At 40.3% G+C, this 9877-nt stretch overlaps 1 protein-coding gene across 1 annotated transcript; it reads right to left on the reverse strand.

Annotated features, from left to right (window-relative positions):
- Window positions 1-1117: 1117 nt before the first annotated feature.
- Window positions 1118-8988, reverse strand: nelfb (negative elongation factor complex member B). Its single transcript, XM_072664617.1, has 13 exons — window positions 8734-8988; window positions 7085-7245; window positions 6907-7006; window positions 6571-6801; window positions 5394-5579; window positions 5071-5183; window positions 4879-4981; window positions 4038-4133; window positions 3793-3935; window positions 3418-3524; window positions 2690-2831; window positions 2140-2248; window positions 1118-1722 (listed from the first exon to the last, which is right to left on the reverse strand). Exons 1-13 carry the CDS (start codon window positions 8833-8835, stop codon window positions 1564-1566), a joined length of 1752 nt encoding a protein of 583 aa, XP_072520718.1. The 5' UTR covers window positions 8836-8988; the 3' UTR covers window positions 1118-1563.
- Window positions 8989-9877: the final 889 nt, after the last annotated feature.

The following is a 9877-nucleotide window of genomic DNA, read 5'->3' on the forward strand; positions in this document are numbered from 1 at the left end:
AAATTAAAGTACTGAACACATATACTGAAGATGTGCCCCTAGTGACTATACTGTGTTCTTAATTATTTCTGCATCCAACCTATATCTAAACACTAAATACATTGAGGGTGGCTTATGTTTACAATGTGGCCAAGGATTACTGAACAGAAGAAATACAAATCTGTGAAATCAGATGAAGATGAAAATCAGAGGTCAGCAGGACAAATGCAGATCTTCTGTGTTCAGACGTGTCAATCCGGTGCTCCTTCAGGAGTCACATCGGAGGTCTTTCAAGGATCAGCACAGGTGAGAGCTCAGAGATCTGCTAAACATTAATGGGTACTTTTTTGTAACGTGTGTTCATGATAAGATGTTAATGAAGTTAATTAACAGTGGTTTGAGTCAAATGCACTAAACCTTTAGAGTCAGAATTACAGGAACAGAATCCAGAGTACTTCACATTCGTGGCCGTTCACACGCCTTCCAGTTTCTAATGCTACTTCTTCCATTACCATGTGTATGTTTCAGTTCCTGCTTATGTTGCCAGGGACCGTTTTTATGTAAAGTACCTACCTCACACCTAGAAAACCGTCCGTTTGTTATACATTAAACCAGTGCTGTTACTACGTTAGAGTGAGGCCTTCATGTTCGCTAGAAAATACAGCTGAAATGGCGATTAGCAAAAGTGATTCCAGAGCCTAAATCATAGAATACTGCAGTGTTTTACCTGCTCCAACACACCACACCAACCTTTAAAAGGAACTAGTGCTTTCAGGACACCCATTAGTCCAATTTTATCCATATCAAGAATAAGAAAGCCTGCATTACCACACACATTTCATTCTAACCTTGATTAGATTATACACTCGTTTCAAAAACCTCAAACTAACCCCACTGTGTGGACAAATGAATGCCCATAGGGTGAAAGTGACACTGGAGTAGCCCGAGCGTCTCACTCAGGTTTCTACCTCTACCTGATAGCCACAGTCTAGAGAAAAACACCGGTTCTGAGCCTAGCAGAGAAGAAGAGGGGTCTCTAGATACACAACCTGTGTATAATGCCTCTAAATGGGTCAGTCCACATGCCTTCAGCACTACGGGGAACCCTTTCCACCACAAGAAATGTCAGGAGACAGACTTGAATACAGGTTGCTCTTTATCAGCAAAAAAACATTTTTTATTCATTTTCTAAATAAATGTATTTACAACAGGGTGGCTACAAAAACAGGGTTTGAATCTACATTAATCCTCAGCCAGTCACAATAACAGGGCTGTACATAAGAAAGTACAGCACTTTCCGAAAAGATACAACAGTTTAACAAGACCACATTTTAATAAAACAGTCAATCATACAAAAGAAAAAAGGCCACTGGCCCTGAAAGCTGCTGTTTTAAAGCAGGAAAGGCTACTGAAATAACCTTTGGAGAGAATACAGACTAAAAGAAACTCCAACAAACTAAGCATCCACCAGAGTGCACCAGTGTGGCTTAAACAGATGCCACGTAGTGCTGCTTCTCGATCAGTCTCTACGTGACTGTAGTCCATATGAAAAGCAGGAATTGCTATTCCTCCTTGGATGCATCCTCAAAGAGGAGTGGTAGGTGTGGAGGCCGTGGTGGGGACTGTAACGGGGTGGAGGCCTAGGTCCAGGCCCGGAGCTTCCTCAGGCTCAGGTGGACTCCGCTTAGAGGCCTCTAGCTTTTCTGTCAGCTGTGTGTAAAGCTCCTTCACCTGCTCACTGCTCTGTGGACACAAATAGAGCAGAATTAATATGTAATGTGTAGAATATACCATATAGAGCCACTGCAGCCTTAAGCTTGCTCTTTAGGGAGGTGGATACTGTAGTTCTGTGGAGCTGCTATGTGACAAAGTCAGATAAATGAAGAACAGCACTACCCAAATAAATTAGAATTCATGATAATGCAAAAAATAAACTCTCTAGGACAAGGGGGACCCCTAGTGGCTTTACATGTTATGACATACATAAGGTGACAACTTGACTTTTGGTTAGCGGCTGAGTGAGCTAAAAAGGGAAAGAGACATGACTAAGCTTTAGAAATATATTATTTTTTTCTATATATTATACAATATATTAAATGTATGTTTTGCTCACCACAGAGTATAAATAATAATTATGCTTATTTATTGCATTGTACTTACTTGTTTGGGTGGTTCAAGGGTCTTCATCAGGGTTTCCATAGCGGACTGGTGCACCTTCTGATGGAGATGGTTTAGCAAGCGCAGTGTGTGTCTGTGCACATTCTCCTTGCTAGGAATTATTATAGGCAAAACAAAAAAACACCACCACATGATGTAGGCATTAACTAAGTTGGCTCCAACATCGGTTTTTACATTCAGAGAAAGGGGAATAGGGGATATTATGGTTCAGCGGTTTAATAAAATCAAGCTTAAATTGCAAGTTTATCTCCCGAAGGGTATGTAAACTAATTTCAGAGATGCAGTGTCCTTAAAAATGCACAGAATATTGGAGTGCAAATTATTCAGCTATTCTGCAATTCATCTCATTCTTATTCTGGTTCTGTCCTCAAAACAGCTGAAGCGTTGATTGTACTGCCATATAGTGTCTGCAGACACATTTTATAGCTGGAGGTGTTTATAGTGACAGAGCTGAGTCACCCATACATATCCAGAGAAGTACTTCACAAGTGCAGTGACTCACTAACTCACTTATAACTAAATTCATACTGACCTGGAGTAAGAAGTGAGGAGGAAGTTGTCAAAAACAGCTGTACAGAATTCCTCTGTGCCGAACTCATCAGACAGAAGGGTCAGGTGGCCCATCAGAAGATGGAGGAAAATGTCTCCAAATGCCATGTCATTGTAGGTCTCCACTGCAAGAGATGTGCACACCCATCAACCATACTGCCACTGGGGGGCGACAGTGGTGTTTATAATATCCCCAACGGAGGGGACTGGTATCAGTTTTGCACTCTCTCTTATAATGGCTGAGATAAGAGGGAAAACATGCCCTGTAAATATACTATAAACCTCCAAATGTCTGTAGACACCTTCTAAATAGGGAATCCAGCTTCAGAGGAGTATAATCTACACAGAAAAATCACTGCCAAAAGAATGGGACCCTTTGTAGGAGTCATACATGAGCCTGAAGTCACCAAAACAAACCACCAAACATTGTGGTGGTGGTGGAACAGGGTTGTCTAAAGGGTTGGAGGGGTGGAGTGGGGTTTGTGATCCAGAGCTAATTACACAACATCAGTACCAGAGACCTTACTAAAGCTCTGATGGCTGAATGCAATTAAAGCCTAACAGCAACGTCACAATATCTAGTGTACAGCCTTCCCAGAGCAGTACAGATGCTTCCACTGCAGTAAAGTGGATATTGGATAAGCAGATGTCTACAAACCTTTGCATATATAGTGTATAAACAGCACATTACCATTATAACAATTGGCTTACCCAGAGAAGGCAGTAGCCTCTGCAGAGCATTCTTATTCCTCTGTTTAGCAATATGAAGTACATAATAAAGGCCCATCTCGCATGCTACTCGGTTGTCCTGCAGATATCTAGAGAGAACACAAAGAAGGTCATGAACTGACTCAAAATAGTCTACATCTCAACAACTGGTTGGTGGCATCAGTGTATTTGGTAAAGGTAAGACATATTCCCTGGTAAAAGGGCTGAGCTGGGTGTGAATGAATTACCAGAGACAAGTGTGGGTACCCAATATTGGGCTGGATATGTGTGTGTGTGTGTGTGTGTGTGTGTGTGTGTGTGTGTGTGTGTGTGTGTGTGTGTGTGGCTTTCAAACATCTCAGGCTGTACGACATGTACCTTGTGAAAGTCTCAGGCAGGGTGTTCGGATAGGTGAGGGAGCTCTTTTCTTCACTAGGGAGCTTCTGTTCCACAGTGAAAGTGTAGTCGTCCACCACTATCGACATCATGGCTGGCAAGAAACGTGTTACAACCTCCAGTTCCTGAGAAGCAGCACAGAAGTGCTAATATGTCAGTTTCTTCCTCAACAAAACACCCAAGGTGTTGGAGAACATCATGTAGTACATGGCAGGTGAAGATCTTACCAGTCGTGGCTCTTTGAAAACCTGGCTGTCGATCATATCCCAGGCTCCCTGGCCAAGAGAGAGCATTCTGAGGAGCAGGAGTAGGTCTGGGCTGTCCTGTTCATACATAGACACAGTACACAGTGAGCTCAGTTAATAAACCAATAGTTAAAAACTGTGGTATGTGAAGATCTACTACTCTTCACCAGAGATGGCACAATATCACCTTTTCTATAAAATCTGGAGTAAATACCAATTTAATACATTTCATTTTAGCATTTCCAATTAAAATACTACAGTTGATATGGACATCAAAAAGTGGGCCATCATGCTCAGACTACTTAAAACTAACCCTCCAAAACCTGGTCCAGCAAATTCTGCTGATTTCATTTACATGCCATCTCTTTTTTTCCACTCAGATTCAAATAACCAAATTTACAATATAAGCTCCCTCAAAAAAGTAATCACCTTGCGTGTTTAAGGTGGTAGTAACTTGGATGATTAGGCTTTAAATACCTGTGGGGTGCGTGACTGGGAGCGATTGTATTTGGGCGTACCAAAGGCAACAGTTCGAAGGAAAGAGCTGATTTTGTAGGTGTATCAAAGTCTACATTCATACAGCTTGTGACTGAAACTGGCTTTGCTGAATTTGCTGTAGACTGGGATTTTTGCCACTGCTAGTAGACCCGTATGACCGTACTCTTCCATACAATTCCAAACTGCAATTTCCACACATCAAACAAGACACAAGACACTGCACTGTAGTTTTGCTTTTCAGTGGTGACCTCTAGGACCAGTTGGAGCTCGGGTTCCCCCAAGAAAAACTGTACACATAATGCTTGACGAACTCTGGAGCTCTTACTCTTGGCAAGGCATCTTGGCTGAGCAGCTCCTGCAGGTTCCTCACTGTGCTCAGCACCAGTGTGTTACTGGCAAAAGGGTCACACAGAATCATAGACAGGTCTCTGTAAAACACAAAAACGCAAACCTCATGATTATAGTGCAATAATAAAGCTCTTAAGTACTTAGACCTTATGAAGTTAAGTTCTCATACCCCAGCACTTGCTCTTGTCCTTTCTTTACACCATCTAAGAAGCCTTGCAACTCACGGGCCCGTTTAGCATCCACAAACTTCTCCCTGATGCAAGCATCCAAGCACCAGGTGAACTGCAAGAGGACAGATATAAAATAAAAGCAGAAGCTGCATTAAAGCCTGAAAAGGTGCTGTAGCTAAAAAGCACATCTAATAGACAGCATAAAAAGTCCAACATATCAACAGCAGCATCTGCATGCAGCTGGCCATATTAACTTTTCACAGCTACCAGCAGCAGGGTAGGTCGGAGACAGCCAATATGGCTGATGAGAATGGTGTCTTACCTTGTGGCAGGGGTCAACAGAGCAAATCTCACTGATATCCAGGTCATGTAGGGACATTAGGAGTTCAGCACGTAGAGTGCAGTAGTGTACATTGCGTGTGCGCAAGAACAAGGTCCTCAGGAACTGCAGCACCATGTCATATAGCTTCACATTCTTCCCAATCATCTGAGTGAGCTTCTGGACCACCTGATAATGTACAGTATGCACTCATGTACTGGCTTGGAAAAGCTACAGTTTTTACTGTACACCTATATGCAAATAGTTTAGTCACACTTTGTAAGCAATATATTTTAAAGGCCACATATTAATAAAAAAACCTCTCCATAGCTGAATAGTGGGGGTATATCAGTGCCGTATTACTAAATCACAAACTTTAAGTGGCTTTTTTTATAAACATCTATACCAAATAAATGATACATTAAAAGCTTTTTTTAATATTTTTTATTTATATTATCCTGACCTTATCAGTTCTGTAAATGGGGGACACAAACAAAGTGGCTCAGACTCAGTGCTCGTGCACAGGATGGGGAAGGGAAGGGGCAAGGGAGGCTGTGTATCTGGTCTGTGCTATGTGATGAACTGTACACACTGTCAGGCAGAGATGGTCGAGAAACAGGGGAATAAGAAAATATATGACGATGAAAAGCAGAATATTAAGTTCTTATTAGGTGAAGACACGTGTAAACTCTTTTGGATGATGATCTCTATCATCGCGGTAATAGCTTACAAATAGCTCAGTATTGGTTTGTCCTGTTTGTACATGTTTGTGATATATAATCTCTGTGATAAAAACTGGTTTGCCTAGCAGCAGCAGTTTCGGCAACAATTTGAATACAACAACCTAGCTATTAATAACCATAAATCGAATAACTTGCCATAATGGCAAGACTGTCTGCAAGCCCAGTGGCAAAGCATGTGCACGAATTTGGGGGGTAGCACTTCTTAACAAACACTGAAAGGAGGGATGTGTTTGTTTTGATGATGAGCTCAAATATCAAGAGTCATTCTCCAGAATTGTATACAGCACCTGCAAGTCTGACAGTATATACAGTATACAGTATAAACAGTATATAACAGTATAAAGTAATTACTTAACACTTTACTAATGAGTAATTTAAGACTGAAAAGTGGTCATCAGTAACATGAAGTGTTTAAGCTCTCAGTATGACCGCATTACCTCTCCCTGCCGCCTGGTCTTGGGTGAAGGACTGAAAAAGTTGTGCAGGATGGAGAGGTCACTGCTAAAGAGTGCAGCCTCCTTCTCCACAATGTACTGCTTCAGCAGAGGAGAGACCTCATCCCCAAACAGAGCCTGGTTGTCCTGCCAGATTTGCCTCTTCACCTCTACTGCACAAACTTTATATAGCTCCTTATCAGCCATCACCTGCTTCAGTTTCTTCTCTGGCACCTGTGTGTCGGGATGGACAAAACAGGAGAAATCAAATCATGCACATACATCAACCAACCAACCAACCAACAACATGGATACATAGAAAAGGCACATTTCTCTTACCTTTGGCAAGTGTTTCATGACTTGCATTACAACTGGCTGTATGGAAGGCATCTTGACCAGTGGGAAGCTCTTCTCAAGAAGTTCTTCCAGCTTAGTGTACCTAAGTTGGAATTAATATATTATTAGGCGTTTGTTAAAAGCTAAGAAATAAGTAAACCCTTCAGGTTTCATCTCTCACCTGTCCTCCTCTTTGCCTTCTGCAATGACAGCAACTCGCTCCATGAGCTTGTCCCGAAGCTCGTCGAATACCGACTGGTGGAACTCCAGGCGAGGTGTACCGTGAAGATCCAGGAAAGGCAATGCAGACTGCAAGGTAGGCAACAGAATGCCATTCTCCATCTATATGTAATTATAAGCACATATATAAGTAATAAAAACTCATAGAAAAAAAAGTATTTTAAGGAGGCATATTTTTTACTACAACAGCAACTTTATAAGAGAATGTATTGGACCAACATTCTGACGTACTGCTGAGCAGGAATACTCTATACTACCAAATAGACAAGTACGTAATATAAAAATAAAGCATTGATTTCTGTTACATTTTTTCTTCTCTTTATGAACCCATTAAAAAGAAACACATTCCTTGATGATTTTAGAATACAGATAAAGATATTGCAATGATTTCTTTACAAATAGGACAAGTTATATTTTGAAACAGCAATAATTTTACTCTTAGTAGTCAAAACTGAATAGTAGATGTGTTTTAGTGATCTATTTTGTACATTTTGTATCTTAATTGCATATTAGAATGAGTCAACATCCATTATGGATTTGTGGACCTGGACTTTTTCCTAATCAGAATTATATGAGATCTGGAATTACAGTTTTTACATGCCATTTTTTGTCTGTAACTGGATGCTTTTACTAGTAAAAACATAATTACACATAAGAGAAAGCGAGATTCCACATAAATTAATGGTAACATATGACTAGTCAAAATTGCATCATGGATATGTCATCCTGACAAAATGCCTAGTAAGAATGGCTGTACAGATCTGTAGATCTAAAATAGCCTGCCACAGAAAAATTAGATTCAACTTTGCAATTGCTCAGTACCATCCAATAAAATGCAGTCAGCATCAATCAGCATGTGGCAGAACAGAGTGCAACAGCAAACATAAGAAATATGAATATTAACTATATTGACAAAAGTACTGAGACACCTGCTGATTCATAAAAAAGAGCTGTTTATCCCGATCTGTTGGAGTAACTGTCTCTGCTGTCCAGGGAAGAAGGCTTTCTACTAGAGTCTGCAGCATTGCTGTGAGGATCTGACTGTATTCAGCAACAAGAGTGTTAGTAAGAGGAGTATGTTGGATGGTCAGCACCCCTCCTCATCCTAAAAGTATTGGATGGAGCACCAACCCCAACCATCATCCAGAGAACACAGTTCTTGCTTCATACACATGTAGCCCTCGCCTGGTATTAGGCAGCATGGTGCCAACAGGTTCATGTGTATCTGCTCCAGAGGGTCCTATTCTATTGGTTGTATTTCTCTACAGGGACTAGACAAGCTGTGTGCGTGCATTTGCACATCTGTGTCAGCAATGGGTGCAACTTAAAGTAGCCGAAATGGGCTTATATGATCTGTGGATCTCATTATTATAAAAACTGCTGAACACAGAGGCCAGAAATCGGTGGCTCACGTTAAGCGATTAGGTGCAACCTCCCAGAGAGCCAAACAACGGGCCAAAATAAATGCGAGGGCATGTTAGATATTAGAAAACTGAGTCAAAAGCAGACCTTTTTGGACCTTAATGCGGATCACTTGAACGGATACGGTAAGCGTTAATATGAGCTGCAGATTAAAGGACTTTTATGGACCTGAAACTGGTCGATGGCTTTCAGCGGTTCTGTGCAGTTCGTCAGAGTTTCCTTCAGATCCTCGCCATTAGATATCCCCAACTCCGGCAAGCCCGCAAACATTTTGCCGATGTGTTTGTAGCAGCAGCGTCTGAATCAGCGCTGAGAAAAGTTTAATAAACACCTGTAATGTTATTTTTATTTCTGTTCAGAGTTATCTCCATTCGCACACTTCCTGAACAGCTTCATAAACCGACCGGGTCGCAGCGATGGCGCCTGGATAAATGGTTCCTCGTTGAGAAAAGTTCCTAGGCTTCTGCAAATGGACCTAGCTAGCTAAGATCACTGGGCGCGATCCACATCCACAGGATATGAATAAAATTCACATTAGTTGACAATGGTGGCACTAATTAATAATAATAAAAAAAAACATATCAATGAACACCATTGGAGTGAATCAAGCCGATTAAACGCGCTATTCACAGTTTAATCTAGTACTAACACTAAGGTTCATCCAAATAGGATCCACAGACTTGGGCCTAAAATCTCTATCGACTGAATTCACTAAAACTGGCACTAGTTAATATATTAATAATTATAATATATAAAATATAATTTATATATATATATATATATATATATATATATATATATATATATATATATATATATATATATATATATATATTACATACACAAAATCACACTAGTTAACATTACTGAATTTAATCCATAAAAATACCACACGTTAATATTATTGGTTTAATCCTTAAAATATCAAATAATTTAGATGAATTGTTTAGAAAACATGCTGCTTACCACCACTGAACTCAATCCATTAAAAATAATAATAACTTCATCCATCCATCCTGTCATCTTGTTATCTGCTTCTTCCTAGTCAGGGAGGCACAAGGCACTAATACCCCTGGACAGGGCGCCAGTCCATTGCCGGGTACTAGTTTACAACAACAAAAATAATATACACTACTTCACCTTCTTGCATTTATTGGTCTAAACTGATTAGGAAATGCTACATCTCACCACTGAACAGCTGTTAACACCAATGAATTTAATACATTTAAATTTTACATTTGTGATCTATAAAGTATTTTACACTCTACTCAACTTGCATAAAACACTCGTTTATTTTATTTCACTTAATCCC

The sequence above is a fragment of the Salminus brasiliensis genome, chromosome 20 (genome assembly GCF_030463535.1).
Source record: "Salminus brasiliensis chromosome 20, fSalBra1.hap2, whole genome shotgun sequence".
NCBI lineage: Eukaryota > Metazoa > Chordata > Actinopteri > Characiformes > Bryconidae > Salminus > Salminus brasiliensis.